Source organism: Chanodichthys erythropterus, chromosome 9, assembly GCF_024489055.1.
Source record: "Chanodichthys erythropterus isolate Z2021 chromosome 9, ASM2448905v1, whole genome shotgun sequence".
Taxonomy (NCBI): domain Eukaryota; kingdom Metazoa; phylum Chordata; class Actinopteri; order Cypriniformes; family Xenocyprididae; genus Chanodichthys; species Chanodichthys erythropterus.
Window position 1 is genome coordinate 24,088,515 of NC_090229.1, and position 21,990 is coordinate 24,110,504.

Sequence of the window (21,990 nt, forward strand, 5' to 3'; positions counted from 1 at the left end):
ATACATTCATGTTTCACACAATTAAGTGATAGTGATTGTAGATGAAAAATATGAAGGAAATTTTCCATGTGAATCAGAAGTATTGAAAAAGTGCTAAAGATGTGTTTAAGGAATGTATCAGTATCGTGTCTTGTTGCAGTGCACTGATATAAAAAGAATAAAGCTCAAGTTCACATGGCTTGGTTCTTTTGTTAAAATTTAGACCTTGGGGTACAGCGTAAATCCCTATTCGGACGGGATTAGTTTTACATGGGGAGGTGGGGGTAAAGTAATCATTACCAGAGCTTCTCAGTGATTTAGTCCCGTCCGAATGTGCCATCTCAGTAAAGATTATGGAGACTTTTACCTTCTGTAAAAAGGTCTGGACAAATTACCTCAGGTAATACTTACCCCGTCCGAATCGGGTTTATGAGAGTAACTGTAGGTGGCGCATGGAGGCTCAGTAAGCCCAACCCTTCATTGAGCTGCATTAGGACAATTCATATCAATTCAGACATCGTAAAAATTTATTAAATCTAATAACTTGCCTAAGAAGACTGGCCTTTCATATACAAGTTCAGTGAACCTGTATAAAGGCTTCAGTAGAACGCTTAATTAGTAAATGATTTTGATTGGGCCCTTTTGGCGAGCGCTGAGAAAAGTAACAGACCCCACGTGACAACACCATCCACACTCTACTTTGTCACATTTAACATTTACACCTGAATAATGACGATGAGAACCGTGCCATTTAACTGAAATGCACAGTAAACAGCAAAGAAATACATGGCATAAATAAATAACATGACAATGCATTGCGGTTTCTATGGTTACTACCACCCTGTTTGGTGTAGCTGCGCCCATAGTCTAATCAAACGCGCAGAGAAGAAGAGCGTGAATTAAAAGGATGACAACCAACCAAACATAACGCTTCAGAACTGGATTAACTTTGAATGCCAATGCCTTATTTATAAGCGTTTAATGAAAAGTCGCTAACTTTAAAGGTTAATTCAATGTACTTTCTCCGAAATACTTGAGTTTGTCGTGATCCAGTCAGGACTTGCCATGGACTTTAACGCGCGCGGACCGCAACAAATGTGTACAATCAACAGAGGATAAACGACGAAACAACGACATTGTTATGAAGGACCGACTGGCTGATTTAGACGTGGCAAGTGATTGATAATAAACCAGTTAGACGAACTAATTACTAAAAGGGGCAATAATATATGGAGATCAATGTGTTTTAGTAACAAATACGTACAATTGTGCACATATATTTGGGGGTAACTTTCTCCATTGTTTATGTTTTTTTCCCATGTTTGTGTCGGTGTAGTCGTCTTCCTCCGTGCTCAAGTGTATCTTTGTGGTTTGTTTTAGTTCAGGCAAAGTGCCAGTGAAGATGGGGGTGTCATTGTGTCCATGGAGAGAGATGGCTTCATGCAGGACTTTTTCAGAAAGGTACAACCATTCATCTTTATGAAAGGTGCTCCTCATCTGTACTCTGTATATTTATGTTGGACAGTCTTTAGGGATTCAATAAAATCATAGATGCAAACTCCTCACCTTTCAGTGAGAACTCACCTTTTTGAGATCAAAATAGGTCACCAATGGGATTTGCATAGATCCAATGAGAAAGTGTTTTATGGGGGGGCTTAAAAGGGTACTTGGGAACTTACAAGGGTAAATAAAGAACTGGTTGTTCAATAAGTACTGTACAGTGTTTCCTTTACTAGGTCTACAATGGGTAATATTTTATGTATGTGAGTTCTGAGATGTGGCAAACGGTATTGCAGTCTAATCACCCAAAATTGTCTTAAATATCCTGCATAGCGTTTCGTTATTCATAACATGAGATTTTAAACAAATGTTGATTTTTGGTAAATGTAAAAGAAAATTACAGTTTTGGACATAAAGGGATTTTTTTAATTTATTTTTTATTACTCTGTAAGTAACTACAAATGAAACAAATAACTGCAAGTTTGTCAACTTATTCTACTAACCCTAACATAATACTCTGATTATAGTTAGATTGTATACTTGAATTGTACCACTGATATTGGGCATCACAACATCATAATGTACAGTATTACATGTATAAGAAAGGTATTTAATTACAAACGTGTGGCAACATGCATACAGAGTAGTTCACATCTAGAATCCCACTGAAGTGCATACTAAATCATTAAAGAAACCTTAAGGTTTGTGTTGAACTATGCTTTGCTTTATTTCAGGTGGAGGAGGTCAGAGGTGTCATTGATAAGATCTCGTCCCTTGTGAATGAGGTGAAGAAAAAACATAGTGTGATCCTTTCAGCTCCCAACCCTGATGAGAGTAAGTCACCGCTACTCAATGACTGTGAAATTTGAGCAAATGTTACAACTGAAACAAGTAAGAACTAGTTTCTGAAAGGTCAGGTTAAATAGTTTTGAGTGACAAGGTAGTGCAGGCTAGTAGTAGGGGTGATCTTTAAACTATCACCATTGAGCCTTTGAGCAAGGCACTTAAAGGGTTATTTCACCCAAAAATTAAAAAATTCTGTCATTAATTACTCACCCTCATGTTGTTCCAAACCCGTAAGACTTTCGTTCATCTTTGGAACACAATCAAAAAGATCTTCAGTTGTGTTCTGAAGACCCACGAAAGTTTTGTGGGTGTGGAACGACATGAGGGTGAGTAATTAATGACAGAATTTTCATTTTTGGGTGAACTAACCTTTTAACTCCAATTTGAGACCATCCCTGCAGTAAGGGGCCATACACACAGAACTCGTTTTTCCATTCCACTGCACTACTTTTCATTTGTTTTTCTATGTAAACGCGTACTAGACTAGACTGTCCAGTCTTGTTCCTGGAGGGCCACTGTCCTGCAGAGTTCAGCTCTAACCCCAATTAAACACACTTGAACCATCTAATCAAAGTCTTACTAGAAAGTTCCAGGCAGGTGTGTTGAGGCAAAACTCTTCAGGACAGTGGCCCTCTAGGAGCAGGTTTGGACACCCAAGTGTTAGACGGACGTGTTTGACCATTGCGCTCATGTCTCTCGTCTTATGCAGCATCTCATGCATGACATTGCATTCTAAAAACACGGCGATCAAGTTAAAGGTGCCATCGAACATTTTTTACAAGATGTAATATATGTCTAGGGTGTCCCCTGAATGTGTCTGTGAAGTTTCAGCTCAAAATACCCCATAGATTTTTTTTTAAATAATTTTTTTAACTGCATATTTTGGGGCATAATTAGAAATGTGCCGATTCATGCTGCGGCCCCTTTAAATCGCGCGCTCTCCACCCCCTCCCGAGCTCTCGACTCTATCACTGCATAAACAAAGTTTACACAGCTAATATAACCCTCAAAATGGATCTTTACAAAGCGTTCGTCATGCAGCATGTCTAATCGCGTAAGTATTGTATTTATTTGGATTTTTACATTTGATTCTGAATGAGATTGAGGCTATACTCTGTGGCTAACGGCTAATGATACACTGTTGGAGAGATTTATAAAGAATGAAGTTGTTTATGAATTATACAGACTGCAAGTGTTTAAAAATGGAAATAGCGGCTCTTGTCTCCGTGAATACAGTAATAAACGATGATAACTTTAACCTCATTTAACAGTACATTAGCAACATGCTAACGAAACATTTAGAAAGACAATTCACAAATATCACTAAAAATATCATGTTATCATGTATCATGTCAGTTATTATTGCTTCATCTGCCATTTTTCGCTGTTGTCCTTGCTTGCTTACCTAGTCTGATGATTCAGCTGCGCACATCCAGATGTCCTGCCCTTGTGTAATGCCTTAATGATCCCGACTGTTACACAACAGTAGGTGTTATTCGCCTGTTCTTCGGAGGTCTTTTAAACAAATGAGATTTATATATGAAGGAGGAAACAATGGTGTTTGAGACTCACTGTATGTCATTTCCATGTACTGAACTCTTGTTATTCAACTATGCCGAGGTAAATTCAATTTTCAATTCGATGGCACCTTTAAAAGAAGTTCAACTTTTAAAAAGGTGTTTCTAGACCTTGCATTTGTTTTTTTTTGTTTTCATTCCATTGATCTGCGTCTCACTAGCTACTTTTACATGGACACCTTTTCTTTCAATTGGAATGAATTTCTGATTGATGAATACGAATGTGGTACATGAAGGCTTAAGAAAGTGATCGTGTTGATGTGCGCATTTACAGTACACAGCAAAGATGAGTACACCCCCTCTGAAACTTCTGAAAGTCAGCAGTTACTCTATTACTTAGAAGACATGTTAGGGTTCTTTAGAGATATAATATAACAGCAAGTCTGCTTAATCAGTTCCCAAAGAAGCATGTCAAAATTATTCAGGAAAATAAGATTTTCTTATCAAGGTGATAAATTTTTTTGTAGCAAAAATGAGTACACCCTCCTAAAAGTTACTAAATAATGTTAAAAACGCCCCTTCCCATGCCCAGAACAAGGCATCTGTGGATGAGAGTCCAAAACAAGGACTGGTGGGATGTTGTCCTGCTCCACTTCACAGACAATGAGTGGAAGGAGAATTTTAGAATGAGACAACAGTCATTTATGACACTTCATTCAACAACAACAACAGTTTGTTCCTGGCATCACATCATACCATCTCTACGTCATTGCACATATGCAATACTTTCCACTTTCAGTTTTGGATTGGAAAAGATTTAAACCATTCCTTACAATCTGAATGTAATTTTTATTGGATTTGGCAAGTTCATTCTGATTGATGCGGTTGTGATTTTTTTTTTAATTTTTTATTTATTTTATTTTTTTTATTATTATTCTGATTGTACTATTAGTGAGATTACAACCATATTATTAGGGTCCATGTAAACGCAGCTACTGTTTAACTACAAAATGTGTGAATGGCCCCTAAGTGTACTGTGAAAGGCTTTCACGTTATATTTAACTCTGATTTTATCCTTTTTTTTTACCCAGTTTAAGCAATGTTTAATCTTTATCTTTTTCATAGTGGGTTAAAATGAGTTAAAATAACACTGGGGCTAGTTTACTCTGCTTGTTATTTGAGTTGTAAATTTGTCCAAATTACTCACCATCTTTTTACTAATCTAATTACTTTGCGTCACTCTGCTTTTGTCTTTGTCTGAACCCACATTCAGTCTCTCCGTCATTCATATCCACAGACAAAAACAACTGAGTTCTGTCACAAACAAAAAAACGATTTTATAACTCTCTTTCCAGCAGCACATAGCCTTATAAAAGCACAAGACCATGGGCTTCCTCTACCGGAAATATCACATCACATCATTCTATACAAGTACAACTCTGGGGCAGCCAGGAAACTGCTGTAGGGAAAACATTTCTCACATGCGCATACACACACACTCACGGTTACTGGGACTCTTGTAATGTCTTGGCAGTGCTCATGGGGGGAATGTGAATGGTGTCTGCTCACAATGAACACATGTATAGAAAATCATTCAAATTGATGGGGAAAAGAGAGACCCTTTAAAAGTTGCTATAGTGAGTCATGTTTGGGCATGTGAGGAATCATGGATTCCCCCATCACAATCTTAATTTGAAGTGAGTGTGTTGAGGATAGTTTTGGCTGTTATTTGCAGGGCATGTATAGGACATGCAGACAGGAATGTGAGATTGAGATAAAGACATCTGCAAGGGTGTGAGTGTTTCTGCAACCAACTCCATGCTCGTTTTTCTTCTACACACAAGTGTTATCTCTCAGTGGTGTATGTTCTGTGAATCCTCAAGTTGATAGTAAAATTGAATGATCTGTTGATGATTGTGATATTTTGCCTTTTTAAGAGTGAGCATAGCTATCTACGGTCACTTTTCATCCATATACCTGCCTGCGTTTTATATTCTTCTCATATATAACACACCACAGTGTTTCTCCAACATGACACATCATAATGTAATCATAATGTGATATTTTCCAAAACAGTTATCTGTAACGTGCGATAAAAAAACACTAACTTTGATAGCCGACTGTTTATTATCCGTGAGTTGTATATCAAGTGAATGTCAGGCCCTGAAATATCAAGGAGCCTCTGCATTTATTTGATCAAAATACAGTAAAAACAGTAATATAGTGAATATTATTTCAATTTAAAATAACTTTTTTAGCTATTCCTGTGATGGCAAAGCTGAATTTTCAGCAGCCATTATTACTCCAGTCTTCAGTGTCACATGATCCTTCAGAAACATCTCTTAGTATTATTAAATTTGAAAGTGCCGCTTTATATTTTTGTGGAAACCATGATGCATTTTTTTTTTTCAGGATTCTTTGATGGATAGAAAGTTCAAAAGAAAGGCGTTTATTTGAAGTAGAACTCTTTTGTAACATTATAAATGTCTTTACAGTCACTTTTGATCAATTTAATGCATCATTGTTGAATAAAAGTTATTAATTTCTCTTATAACAAAATATGACCTTGCTATCAGAAACAAAAGAAGAGCTGGAACAACTCACAGTGGAAATCAAGAAACATGCCAACTTTGTGCGGACCAGCCTCAAATGTGAGTTGGATGTTCTGCTTCTGTCTGTTGATGATAATGAAGCAGAGATCATCAGTGCACTTGGCAAAGGAAATAAATAAGTTCTGATCTATTTTCTCCTCAGCAATGCAACAGAATCAACCTACAGATGAGCAGGAGAATCAAGCTACAGTGGATGCACGCATTCAGAAAACACAGGTGAGAAATGTCCTACCTTTCATAACATCTTACCATCCTGTACAGTAATATTTTCAACCCAAATTTATTTATTGCACTTTTTTTTTTTTTTAGTACACCAACTTGTCACGCAAGTTTGTGGAGGTAATGACACAATATAATGAAACCCAAGTGTCCTTCAGAGAGAAGAGCAAAGGCAGGATTCAGAGACAGCTGGAGATCAGTGAGTCACACGTATACCTTCATACATTCGCAAACAATGTAAACAGCTGACAGATTTCCACTTAAAAGGACCATACTGTATATATTTTCGTTCATATACTGTACACATTAATAAAAAAGCCCCACTTAAGCCGCACTTCCACCGCAGGAACTTTCCCCAGGAACTAGGGACTTTGGGGTGGTACTCTGATTTTCGACTGCAGGGACCAGGGTCTAAATGAATTTCCAAGTAAAAATCCCCCTCTCAGAAAGTCCCTGCTTGTGAGGTAGTAGTTTTTCGAACATGCTGATTGGTTGAGTTTGTGCAGCATTTTATTTCAACCACCATTTTTAAAAGTCTGTTGCAGTGCGTACAGTGGAATTTAACCCTTAAATGCATACCTCGGGTCTTTAGTGACCCGGGACGTCATTCGCTACCCTCCTCCTCATTCATTTTTTAAAGTTAGACATCAACCTTCTTGGTATTCCTCAATCAATTCATTATAAAGAATATAACAAGAGAGCAAGTACTGGATGCAATCAAATATGACTGTAACTGTTACTGGATGGATCTGGTGAGGCTGTTAGCGATCGAAATATTGATTTTGAAGATGTTGAAAATTATATAGTTTTGAGAATACGTTTGAGATCGCGAATGGGCTCATATTTCGTGACCTCAAACATAAAACTAGCCTATTATTTGCTGAGTTTACTGGGAAATGAGCTCTGATGAGGACAGTGATGATGGCATAAAACATCTCCTCAAACTGAGTGCTTTCAAGCTCCAAAAAAAGGTAACAAAAAAATATGCTTTATTTTATTGTTCTACAATTGTTACTCTAATATCAGAGGAGTTTTATATTATCGCGACAGGTAGAGATCCTTCTGTGGTAGATATAGTTCCGGGTCGATAAAGACCCGAATATGTAAGAATGATTGGCGAAACAGTCATGCATTTAAGGGTTAAAAAATACAACTGATGGGCCGACGACAAGGTTCAGGCTTTATTAAGCTTATATGCAGAGGATGAAATCCAGTGGGAACTGGAAAGTCCTGTGCAGTCCTACATCACTGGACTAATCTTTACGGTACTTTAGACTGTGATGGAAACACAGACAGCAACAGGTCTGGGGGGAAAAATTTCCTGAGAAAAAAGTTTCAGTGGAAAAGCGGCTTTATTCCCTCTCAGAAAGCTCAAGTGCTGCTGTACTTTTGTCACCACTAGTTCTTTCACATCATCTTGGTGTGTCATGGCCTTTAAACTTTTTTTTTTTTTGCTAGGGATAAATGACATGCTGCTATCATATCAGTTATCAGGCTGGTATTAGAGACTTTAAAAAGTATCAGCATTGGTTGATATTCGATATACCGTTAGGTCCATATATATATTTGGATACAGGCATAATTTTCATACTTTTGGCTCTGTATGCCACCAGAATAAAATAAAATGAAACAATCATGATGAAATTGAAGTGCAGACTTTCAGCTTTAATTTAAGGGGTTGAACAAAAATATCAAATAAAAAGTTTAGGATTTTAACCAATTTTATATCAGGGGCTCACATGTAATTAGACAATTGAATACAATCATAAATAAAATGTTAATTTTTAATATTTTATTGGGAATTCTTTGCAGGCAATCACTTCTGTTGTTTTTTGTTCGTGGGACTTTCTGCCTTTAGTTTTGCCTTCAGCAAGTGAAATGCATGCTCAAAAAAGAAGGAAAAGTAGTAGAATATTCTGCTGTGGCCAAGTCAAACGCCTGATCTCGACTTTTTTGACTTGGCGATAGCAGAATATTCTACTACTTTTCCTTCTTTTTTGTTTTGAGTCAATTGCCTGATTATTTTTGGTCCCTTGAAAAAGAGGGTGGCTATTCTCAAGAGCTGTAATTCTTAAACCTTTCCTCCAATTTGGATGTAAATACTCTCAAATTAAAGCTGAGAGTGTTCACTTTAAGCCCATATCCATTATATAACCAAATATATATGGGCATAACTGTATATTAGCTGAAATTGGATATGTAATTGTGCAACTAATTTAGGGAATTTTTACATTAAGATTACCTTGGCCTTGATCCAACACTTAATTCAAATTAATCTTTAAAAATGCTATTATTTAATAGTTAATTTAATAATTTAATAACATTGTTAAATGTCATCTTTAGCAAACCTCATAATGAATATCCATTTTTCATACTGTACATAATGTTGTGATGCCTAAATACATTTGTAACATTTAATATGATTAATTCTAGTTTTTAGCTCTTTATTTTTGTATTATTTAGGAAAAATAGTACTAGAATTTGGTCCAATAAGGACAAAAAAATATGCCTAAGTATTGTTTTCCCCTCTTATCACATGACATGCTGCTCCTGAAGTATAATTTGAGCAATGTGTGGTCAGACATGTAGTGCAGACCTCTGAAGTGTGTGTGTGTGTGTGTGTGTGTGTGTGTGTGTGTTAATGAGGTAGTTTCTTTGCTTTACGACACATGAAACTTCGGTTTGTCACCGGAGACTGTAAGGCAAGTGTTACCTGGGCAACAGGGCTCCAGAGATCCTGCTGTACCTCTGCACAGTGGGCCAGGAGGAGAATATCATGTGATATTATACCGAGTCATATGTCATGTGACTGTTGTATTTGCATGAAGACCCACTTACCTCAACTTTGCATTTGGAAAAAAATAACAATCTATGAAAGGTTTTTTTTTTTAATGTATTTGTTTTGTGCTATTTGAAGTCACTATTTGAAGTTCAATTAGTATGTAGTGAGATGTGGCCTGCTGAGGGATACTAGGATCAAGAGCAAAGCTTTTTTCATGTCTTTCCCCCCATGTTTTTATAAAAGTGTGAATATGTGCACTGGCCCACTGCTTAGGGGTCATATTGTTTGAATGTGTATGTATTTTTCCAGCGGCCTTTGCATTGATGGTTTCAGCCATTGTAATGTTCCCTCTCATTCTCCCAGCTGAATCAATATAGTCCCCAATGCATACTTAGCGTGACCAGACACACTTGTACAAGCACATGGTACACACATATACTGTTCAATGACACAAAGCCAAACAATTATCCAAATGCCTATTAGCAATTACTGGTCATCATCTCATGTTTACCCATGACAAATTCACACACAGACAGCCATTTATCAAACAAATAATGGCCTAAACAGGATCAGCCAGTTCATGAGGTTTTTTTTTTTTTTTTTTTGGATCTATTTTGAATCTTGTAGCTGGAAGAAACACAACTAATGAGGAATTGGAAGAGATGCTGGAGACTGGAAACCCTTCCATTTTCACCTCTGATGTAAGTTTTTACTTCTCAAAATGACTATTTCCAGTCTTACTGTAGGCTGAAGGAAGGAATATTAAAATACTGCAGCTCTCACCTAGAGCCAATTTCCTTTGGCTTCTCATCTTACTGTTTTTGTGACATGATATGAGAGCAATAAATCTTTTCACCAATTATGCAGAATTGGCACCCTCTGCTGGCTATTTCTCTGCAACTCACCCAAAAATAATAATTCTGTCATCATTAACTACATTAATTGTGTAGTTTTAAACCCATATTTCTAACATGAAGTACAAACTGAGAATTTTTTTCTAAGCAATTGCACTTCCATTCAAAAGTTTAGCATCCATAAGATTTTTTTTAATTGTTTTTGAAAGAAGTCTCTTCTGCTCACCAAGGCTGAATTTATTTGATAAAAAAAAAAGTAAAAACAGATATATTGTGAAATATTTTTCCAATTTAAAAAAACTATTTTCTATTTGAATATATATTAAAATGTAATTTATTCCTGTGATGACAAAGCTGAATTTTCATCATCATTACTCCAGTCTTCAGTGGCACACGAAATCATTCTAATATTCTGATTTAGTACATTTTTATAATTGATGATTCTTTAACAATTACAATTCTTTTACATTTCTCCTTTTTTCGGAAGAAATAAAGTGCTACAGGTTTTTAGCATTAGGGTGAGTAAATGATGACACAATTGTCTTATTTTGGGTGATCTGTCCCTTTAATGTTTGCTCATGCAATGTTTTTAAGTTCCTAGAGGCTGTTAAAAGATATCCTTTGTTTTCAGATCATCTCCGACTCTCAGATAACTCGTCAGGCCCTTAATGAGATCGAGTCTAGACATAAAGACATCTTGCGGTTGGAGGCCAGCATTAAAGAGCTTCATGACATGTTTGTAGACATGGCCATGCTTGTTGAGACCCAGGTACAGTGATCAGCAATCTTTATTGTTGTTTGTTCACTTATTAGTTGTTGCTAGCACTTGTCAGAGCATTCATTCATAAACTCACTCATTTATGTTGTACAGGGTGAGATGATTAACAACATTGAGAAGAATGTAAACAATGCAGTAGAATATGTCGGCCATGCTAAAGTGGAGACCAAGAAAGCTGTCAGGTACCAGACACAGGCCCGCAGGGTAAGAGAGCAAAACCTATAATCTATATCTATCTATATTTTTGAATATCTTCTCACCTAGCAATTGAGTGTTATTGTAGAGTTCCAGATATCACACAGTTCTCCATAGAAAAACTGGTGAGCTCTGAGATTAAATGCTGGAATGCACAACACAACTTGAACAGATATTAAAACACTAGGCATCACACATTTGCCAACATTTGTAAATGGTTACATAAAAAACTTGGCATCGTACACTAAACATCTGAGGATCACAACTTTCAAGTCGTTACGAACAACAAACTCACGCACAAACATGAGCCTAGTTACTAGGAGACACATGACAAATGAAAACAATAATATGTTCGAAAATCAGCTCAAAACAGTTTGAGTGGATGGAATCATAGGCCCGTTCACACCAAGAATGATAACTATAAAGATGACAATAAAGATATAATTCTAAATATATATAAAAAAAAATAAAAAAATAAAAATCACTGTCCACACCAAAGGTATAATTATAAAGATATAGAGAAATTATATTGTTGGAATCACTTTCATAACTATTTTTATTCCAGCTGTTGAAAGATAAAACACTGACAGGCAGCCAGTCATAATACGATCTAATTTTCAGGTCTTATGCATTTAAAATGGCAGACGACATTGCGGAGAAGTTAATCGCCGAGGTCAAGAAAAATCCAGCACTGTTTGACAAGTCAAACCCCCTTAGAAAATGGATATATGGAAAACAATGGACCTTACCCTCTGAATAAATGCTGAGAAGTAATGAGATCATAATGCCAGGCAAGCAAATAGTGTAACATGATATAACCTTAAGGTATGCAGCGTTAGTTTCGACAACATTGTCTTGCTTCCGGTGAAGTTGCAGTGAAAAAGACTAGGTGTTGTTTTTATTCCACTTCGTCACCTAAATTCACTGATCGGTTACACTAGCTATTCACTCGAAATGTAGCATGCTGAGGACATCTGCTGGTAAAAGCTGTGAACAGCAAAAACATGTTGTACGCACTTTGAAACGGCAGCACATGAGCTTAAAATAAACAGACTGTTATTGTTCGTTGGTGTGGACACAAATATAGTTATTGTTATAGTTATCGTTCTTGGTGAGAACAGGCCTTAACTGTGTCCGTCATAAACTAGAAAGATTAAAATAAAAAGATTTTCTGTAAAATCTGTAGAATGGTTCTGACTTTTGGCAACTAGTGTCAACTCCTCCAGACAATAAATCATGGCAAAAATCTTGGCAAAAGCTATGTAGTGTATTCCAGCCTTAGAAGCCACATTATATAATCCTTTTTGCCTACAATCAGAAATAATACAGCCCTAAAATAAATGGGACTATTTTATAATGATTTTTATAATTGGAATGTTTAAAGCTCTTTAGCTTTATTCTGTCACAATATGTTCTACAGTCTTAAGAATATTCTCTTCTACAGAATTTTGAAATGTTTCCATGTGCTTAAATAAATGCAATCATTATAACACTTTCTTTTTGTCTTGTACAGAAATACATCATTCTTGCTCTTATTATTTTTTCCGTGCTTGCTGTGGTAGCACTAATAATTGGCTTATCTGTGGGACTGTCTGTTAAAACCACAACTAACTCCGCCTCCTCCAGCTCTAATGCAGCCAATCCTGCCTAAGCATTGTTTTCAAGGTAACCCAATCACTAACATTCTCATCTAGCCTAATTTCACTTTGCCTTTCTTCAAACCCAGCTTGAATGTGGTGACAATTGAATCGTTTTAAAGGTTTCGATAAAAGATAGGCTCTTATCAATACCATTTTACTTGCTTATTCTCACCAAAGCTGGGTTTATTTAATCAAAGATACAGGAAAATGGTAATATTGTATTATTACGACTTAAAATTACCAAAAAGGGATGCATATCTTTTGCTAACAAAAACAGGTAAATTTACTTTTATTAATTATTTTTATTCATGCTGGTAATTTTTGTTGTTCTTTATCTCTCTGTCATAGAAATTGGTCTATGTTGCCATTTGTGGAGCCGTGTGCATCATCATTCTACTAGTCATCATCGTCATTGCAGTTTACGCCGATTAGTCACCTATAGCAAAGCTTTCTTTCCTTTGCCATTACTGTGCCTTTTGAAAAAAGAGAGAATTACTTTTTTGTCCTGCTGCATACTAAACTGCTCTTGAATTTATTACCAGTGAATTGTGTAGAAAATGGCAATGAATTGTGGTCATACTTTCCTCTTTGACTTATATGCTTTGCCACTTCACTACAACAACCAGAGGTAATTACATGTATTTCTTTTATTTATTTAATGCTTGTAAGTAAATTTTGCACAATTGAGTAATATTTTGTTATATTACGATATGTAACTCTGAGTACTTTGTTCCTTGGGAGGTCTGACTGACAATGTGGAGTTAAATGCAATCCAACAAAGTGCACCTAAGATATGTTATAATAATTAAAAAAAAAAAAAAAAAAAAAATGGAATTGTATTGTATTCAAGAATCACAAGTTCAAAATATTTTGTTTCAGCTTTTACACAATGGTTTGACAGTGTTCAATATGGCAGTTGGCTCCGCACAATATGATGTCAGATCTGTGAACCATGTTACAAAACATGTTTTAATCACTTAATGTTTTTCTCTTACATGACTGTCTGAAAGGAATTTAACTATATAGTCAAATGTTCACAAAGTGTATTGTAAAATAAATGAGTTGCTCACTGCTCATAACTGTCATACTGTATCCTTCTGTTATTGGTGAATGTTCGCATACAATTGTTCAAAAGTTTAGATTTTTTTTTTTTTTTTTTTGAAAATTAATACTTTTATTCAGAAAAGACATTTAATTGATCAGTAGAGACAGTAAAGGCTGTCATTTACATTGTTACAAATAATATTTTAAATGCTGTTCTTGATCATGTGACACTGAAGACTTAATGTAATGATGCTGAAAATTCAGCTTTGCATCACAGGAAAAAAAAATGTATTTAAACAGAAAGCAGTTATTTTAAATTGTAATAATATTTCACAATATTACCGTTTTTACTGTATTTTATATCTAATAAATGCAGCCTTTCTGATCAGTGTTGGGGGTAACGCATTACAAGTAACTTAAGTTACGTAATCAGATTACTTTTTCAAGTAACCAGAAGAGCAATGCATTACTTTTTCAATTTACAACAAAATGTTACTTATTCACATTTATTGACTGGCAGCTCTCCTGTCCCCATGTTGAGAGAAATAAAGTGCTGGTGTTGTGTGCGCTGTGTGTGAACATGATGGTTATTGTAGTTCTAGACTAAATGTGAACATGCATTTACTCATCTCACTTGCATGAAAACATTCAGTATTCCTCAAAATTAATAAAAACAATCTCAGAAATTTACGCAAACATAATAATTAACTATTAAATTAAACCTATACTTTATGTATTTAATCTCACTTTATTAACCAATATATTTGCTGCTGCTGACCTTCAATGATCTAATTCAACCATACTAATAAGCAAAAATTACTTTAGATTTAGAAATAAGAGCGTTGAACTTCTTTCTCCTGTATCCTATTCTTCTTTAACCCAGAATGGCAGCACAGCTGAAAGGTTTGTTTGAGCTGCGCCCTCTACTGTACAGGTGTAAACATGCATTTCCTTCAGCCTGAGGCTTATTCATTTCACTTTTTGTGTGAAAGGGCCTGAACATTTGCCAAAAAATATAATTTTTTTGTTATTAAAAAACAAACAAGCAAGCCCAGCCCAGGTGAGAAAAAGTAACACGAAAGTAATGTAACACACTATTTCTCATAAAAAGTAATTAATGCAATTAGTTAATTTTTTAGGGAGTAATGCAATATTGTAATGCATTACTTTTAAAAGTAACTTTCCACAACACTTTTTGTGAATATAAAAGGCTCCTTTAAAAAAAAACTGTACATACTACAACCTTTTCATAGTAGTTAAATATTGATTCCTCTACAACACTGCCCCTCCCCATAAAACACTTCATTATCTTCTCTTGCATGGTATCGATCAACTGATAATTCCATATATCCATAATGTCCAGGAATCATTATACCATTGTTTTAATGAGAAGTCCTCAAAACCCTTTGTTGATGACATCACCCTCACCGTTACCATGACAACCCCAGTATGTGTGACAAAGCTGAAGCAGGTGCATATATTGATGCTCATGGGATTTTACCCTGGATGCACAACAGCTGTAAAAAAATCTCTTTCAAACTCGCTCGCACACATTAGACAGTCTAGATGCTGAATGTGAAAACCATATGCACATAAACAGTATGATGAAAGCTGAATAAATGCCTCTCGTGACATGACACTTTCAGGACATCCTATCTCTGCTATTGAGCTGTGAGTGGGCAGAAGCACAGACATTATGTAACTGAAATGTTCCTGCCTCAGAGACAGTAAAGAGAGCATCCACACACACATACACAGGAGAGAGAGAGAGAGCCAGTGAGAAATAAATAAATTAAAATCTCACCTGACCTGGTTAGAGTGAGTGAATAAAAAGATGAAGCTGAAAGGGGAGACAGAGGAGTGAGTGTTTGTAACAGTGATGAGACAGTCAGTGCTCCTCTCTCATTCTCTGTGTGAGTCATTGTTTGGCTGAACAGCAGCGTACTGGAAGCCACAGGGAAGGACCACTAGGAAAACGTGAGTGTATTATAGGTATGAATGAGGATTTTCGATTTGAACCTTTCAGAGAGCTTGATTTTCACTTGAATCCAATGGTTACCAAATGCTGCATAAAAATAAAGGTTCTTTATTGGTTCCCTGAAGAACATTTAACATCCATGGAACCTTTTCTTGCACAAAATGTTCTTCTAAGGAAAAAAAAAAAAAGGTTCTTTTCACTGTAAGGTTCTGTAAACAAAAAAACAACAAAACAAACTTTTGGAACCTTTATTTTTAAGAGTGTAGCCCATATGTTTGAAGTTTTAATTTAATCTGAAGTTTCAGAACAAGACCGGACTCATGTACAACTAATAAAATGAATTGTGGAATACACGTTTAACTCTAGTTGATATAGTATTCTGACTAGTTGTCAGAAATAACGTCTGGTTGTTCCTTTAATATTGAACATAGAAAAGTTCCTTTTGTTAATTAAACAAGAGGATGCACAAACTGAAGGAAATGGATTAAAATTGTGAAAAAAATTTTTATGGATAAGCAAAAGCATGGAAGAAAACGTGCTGTCGTTTCATAGAATATCAGTCAATAATATGGACTTTATAATATGGTATATTGTAAAACAGGACAGCTGAAAGACTGTGTAACTGATGTGTTGTTCAGTCTATCAGTCATAGAAGATTGACTGTTGTGTTAAGCAGCACAACTGTTTTCAACAACCATAATAATAAGAATAAGCATATTAAAATGATTGTCTTCCTGTGACTGAAGACTGGAGTAACGATGCTGAAAATCCAGCTTTGCCATCATATTTTGCCCTTACAGTCCCTTTTTTATATGACTGTAACAGGGCTGATTCTTGGGGACACAATTTCATAAAGTATGTCCACTAAATTTAAAATATGTAAAGTTTTTAAATGTACACTCTAAAAAATGCTGGGTTGAAAATGGACAAACCCAGCAATTGGGTTGTTTTAACCCAGTGGTAGGGTTAAATGTTTGCCCAACCTGCTGGGTAGTTTTATTTAACTCAACTATTGTTTAAAAATTACTGTATTGCTTAAGTAAAATTAACCCAAAGTATGTTGGAAATGAACATTTATTAATGTTCAATGAATAATTATTAAACAATAAACATTTTTTTAATTAAAAAAATTATTCATAAATTTATATTAATAAACTATGAAATTTATATTAATAAAATATTAAAGCTTATTAATAAACATTCACCTTTTGTCTATTATTGTTGCCTCTAATTGCATCTGGTTTTTAATTTCCCAACTATTTTGGGTTCATTTTAAGCTAGCCATATAGCAATCTTTAAACAATAGTTGGTTTAAATAAAACTACCCAGCAGGTTGGGCAAACATTTAACCCAACTGCTGGGTTTGTCCATTTTCAACCTAACTTGGGTTGTTTTTAACCCAGTATTTTTTAGAGTGTAAAATGTAAAAAAAAAAAAAAAAAAAGTTGATTTAAAATAGCATATTTGCTTATATACAGCAAATAACATTTGGAAGGAAAACCATTCTGGGGATGAAAAAAATGGAAATTTGGCCTTTAATGACATACTGTAATTAAACCTAGAGTCAGTTATTCATTGTTAAAGTCATTGTTTACACATTTTCAAGAGGAACACTTCTGTTATGGAGTTACTTTTGTGTCTTTTTATGTTATCAAACATTCTCTGTTTGAGAGCAAAACTAATTATTTCATAAATAAAAGATTGCAAACAAAAAGTCTCCTTGATGCTGTTTTAATATGCTGTAAGCAAAACACATTGCAGTGTGAGTAAAACTATTTTTCATCACGCGCATACAAAATTTGCTGTTCTGCTGTCTCTGTCAATTGTTTAATTATTTTCCGCAATTTACAGTATATTTGAATAAAAACAGACACAAAAGTAACTGCATATTTCATGGCCTGACCCTTGTGCAGCTCCAGCAGGCTTGTAAGCTCCGAGGGGATGGATTGCTCTGCAGCTCTTGCCTCAGGCGGCGTCCTCAGTTTCCAACGGACTGCCATCGAGTGACTCTATTCATAGCCCCTGCCCTGTCCCAGGCAAACCATGTGGCCTCTCAGCAGTACTACACCGCACATCTGTTCAGCCACTTGCTTCCTCCGTTATCATTTAGTCAGACTCATTTAAGATGCAGTGCTATCAGTGGAGATTATGTACACTCCCTGTGAAGGCTTCTCCCTCTTCTGTCTCGCTTCCTTCACAGCCATTTTCTGTACAGTAACAATATAATCCAGCGGCCATACTTATGTAACTCCAGCGAAGTACAGACATTAATAATCCCACGCGGCCTGTGGCACGCTGGCTCTGTGACATCACCGTCAGCCACAGCAGAGCATGACTGGAGCACTGTGGGTAAACACGCTTAAGAGCGGGACATGGAGCGGTTTGCTGGAGTTCACAGAGAGCAGGGCTGCCAGTGTGTAGATTATTCCTAGATTATGGGCCATGGTATGTACGGATGTGTGGATTAAGACCTAATTGATTTGTAGATTATAGCCTGTGGATTGATTTCTGGATGTACTGTACACTAAATCTTAGGAGATGTTTTTAAGTGTATTTATATCGTCTTTGGGTTTGCATGCATTGTTTGCTTAGATTATTGGGGATTATTGGATTCATAGGGAATGAAACTGTAAAATATCATCTATGCATAGATGTGTTTATAAGATGTTGTGCGTGCAGGGGATATGTTAATGTTCATGCTTATGTGATATGGCTCAGTGTGTGTGTGTGTGTGTGTGTGTTTGACTGCACCAGGGGTCTGTGCATGATGTCAGACGTCTGGGGGCGATTTGCATGCATGAAGTAAAATTTGTTTGTATATGTATGGGTAAGGAGACTGGGGACTGTTGTACCATTTTTGTTTCTCTGTCTGTTTTACTGCTATGTGTCATATTTAAATTGCTATTCAAATGTTTGGGGTTGGTAAGATTTCTTGATGTTTTTGATAGAAATCTTTTATGCTCACCAATATTTGATTAAAATACAGGAAAAATTACTATTGTGAAATTCCTGTGCAAAGCTGAATTTTCAGCATCATTACTCCAGTCTTCAGTGTCACATGATCCTTCAGAAATCATTTTAATATGCTGATTTGGAGCTCAAGAAACATTTCTGATTATCATCAGTGTTGAAAATAGTTGTGCTGCTTAATATTTTTGTAGAAACCATGATACATTTTTTCAGGATTCTTTGAAAGAAAAGAATACAAAGTTCATAGTTCAACATCATTTATTTGAAATATTATTTTTTATAAGATTATAAATCATAAATCTTCACTGTCACTTTTGATCAGTGTGAATAAAAGTACTCAAAAGAAAGAAAGAAAAATAATTCTTACTGACCCCAAACCTTTGAATGGTAGTGTATCTACAAATTACTATAGAAACATTTTGAATTTGTTCATGTCTTTACTGTTTTAAAGGGTTAGATGTCATTAATTACTCACCCTCGTGTCATTCCAAACCTGTAAGACCTTTGTTAATCTTCGGAACAAAAATTAAGATATTTTTGATAAAATCTGATGGCTCAGTGAGGCCTCTATTGCCAGCAAGATAATTAACACTTTCAGATGCACAGAAAGCTACTAAAAACATATTTAAAACAGTTCATGTGACTTCAGTGCATGGTTCAACTTTAATGTTATGAGGCAACAAGAATACTTTTTGTGCAGCAAAAAAACAAAATAAGGACTTTATTCAACAATATCTAGTGATGGGCGATTCCAAAACACTGCTTCATGTAGCTTTATAAATTTCGAATCAGTGGTTCGAAACAAAAGATTCGTAAAGCTTTGTAAGCTTACTTATTCATTACTTATTCAAAATAATTGTTCCCTGTCCCATACCATCCCTCCCTTTAATTTTAGGGGTTTTTTTTATTTTGAAGTAGTAAACATATAGGAAACATTACAGTTCAAAATAAAATTTGAAGTAGATTTAGAACAAAATCTTAAATCATAAGATAAACAGCTTTGATGGGGAAACAACAGCAGTTAATGAAAATCTTCATGCATCCATGCCACTGGGTGTCAGTATAGAGTTCAGGACAGCTGGAATAAAACAGAAATAAGAGCACCTTTAATATATTTGAAAGCTAACAAGTTACATAAACAAGATAATGTAATATTAGACACTAGTTCTGTTATTTAGCATCTATTAACATGGTAACTAATAAAATTATAGCCAGATGTGGAATTTTACTCATCTCAAAATGTTTTTATTTTATAAATTTGTAGTTGTTTATTCGTTTTTTGTTTTGTAAATCCTTTATATTTGAGACTAAGACAGAGATTTAATATTTATACTGTCACAATAGGAGGATAGTGATCAAGAATGATAGTAATTTTACCTCTAGTTAGTTAAACTGATGCTGTCATAACTCTTCCTATGTGAATCTGTCCTGTAGGAGATGATGGGGGTGGAAAGGCAGTGTGAGGTGGAGGTACTAAAACAGCCCCAAAGGGAGTTACAGTGGGTCCAAAAACAGCTGTCGGTCATCTCTAACAGAACCAATGGACCAAGCAGGACCAAGGATAAGGTAAGTCTTTGGGTTAATCAAAAGATGCACCACAGCATAGATTATCTTGGATTGTTTGTGTCTTGGTTTGTAGATGTTGTGTGGACTAGAATGTGATATAGATATAGATACACTACCGCTCAAAAGTTTGGGTAAGATTTTTAATGTTTTTAAAAGAATTTTTGTCTGCTCACCAAGGCTTAATTTATTTAATTAAAAATACAGTAAAAACAGTAATATTTTGAAAAATCTCGTGTTGGCAAAGCTGAATTTTCAGCATCATTACTCCAGTCTTCAGTGTCACATGATCCTTCAGAAATAATTATAATATGATGATAGTTCCTCAAGAAATATTTGTTATTATTATCAATGTTGAAAACAGTTGTGTACTTTTTTTTTCAGGATTCCTTGATGAATAGAAAATTCAAAAGAACAGCATTTATCTGAAATACAAAGCTTTTGTTATTTCATTATACACTACCATTCAAAAGTTTGGGGTCAGTAAGAATTTGTATTTTTATTTTTTTTTTAAAGAAATGAAAGAAATTAATACTTTTATTTAGCAAGGATGCATTAAATCAATCAAAAGTGACAGTAAAGACATTTCTAATGTTACAAAAGATTAGATTTCAAATAAACGCTGTTCTTTTGAACTTTCTATTCATCAAAGAATCCTGAAAAAAAATATTGTACACAAATATTTTGTACAATTGTACACATTAAATGTTTCTTGAGCAGCAAATTGACATATTAGAATGATTTCTGAAGGATCATGTGACACTGAAGACTGGATTAACGATGCTGAAAATTCAGTTTTGCATCACAGGAATAAATTACATTTTCAAATATTTCCAAATAGTACACAGTTATTTAAATTGTAATAATATTTCACAATATTACTGTTTTTACTGTATTTTTAATTAAGTAAATGCACCCTTGGTGAGCAGATGAAACTTCTTTTAAAAACATTTTTTTTTGTTTCCCAAAAGCATCGTAGCTCCATTGGTGGCAATGGTTCTACTATCGACTTTAGCTTACCATTTTTTTGGGAAACACAGCCCTGGACTGTACTGTATATGTTTTTGAGATTAGCTTGGTTTAGAAATGAAATTAATATATATTAATCTGCTAGCAATGTTGTAGTTTTGCTTGAACCGCAGAGCTGTGGTCTAGGCATTATTGGATTAGTCTGTGCCCTGATCATGGTTTGGGTTTCTGAGGACTTGGCCTACTCCCTCCTCTACCCTTTTTCACCCCTCCTTTACACCACACTCTCCATCTGTTCTTTCACAAAAAAAAAAAAAAAAAAAAAAAAAAAAAATCACTGTCTACTTTCTGAAGTCACTTGAATGGCCTGTTGTAAGCTTTGTGCAGTTAGGAGCACCTGTGGCATTTCTTTGAGTAACAGATCAATATTTATCATTTGACCTTATCATTTGAAGCTTAGCGAAAGATCAAATTGTACATACCATTGGGTCTTTTTGTGGCAAAGTAGCCATTCAGTCAGCTCCAGTCTCTTATTTAACCAAGC

The 21,990-nt window shown here is 35.2% G+C and overlaps 1 protein-coding gene across 1 annotated transcript; it reads left to right on the forward strand.

The window, feature by feature from the left end:
* The first annotated feature begins 902 nt into the window (after positions 1 to 902).
* On the forward strand, positions 903 to 13,426 carry stx2b (syntaxin 2b). The gene is made up of 11 exons (XM_067393933.1): positions 903 to 1,150; positions 1,360 to 1,440; positions 2,214 to 2,313; positions 6,419 to 6,493; positions 6,597 to 6,670; positions 6,764 to 6,872; positions 10,083 to 10,156; positions 10,941 to 11,078; positions 11,181 to 11,291; positions 12,796 to 12,947; positions 13,271 to 13,426. The coding sequence occupies exons 1-10, from the start codon at positions 1,121 to 1,123 to the stop codon at positions 12,931 to 12,933; spliced, it is 930 nt and encodes a 309-aa protein (XP_067250034.1). The 5' UTR covers positions 903 to 1,120; the 3' UTR covers positions 12,934 to 12,947; positions 13,271 to 13,426.
* The last annotated feature ends 8,564 nt before the right edge of the window (positions 13,427 to 21,990 follow it).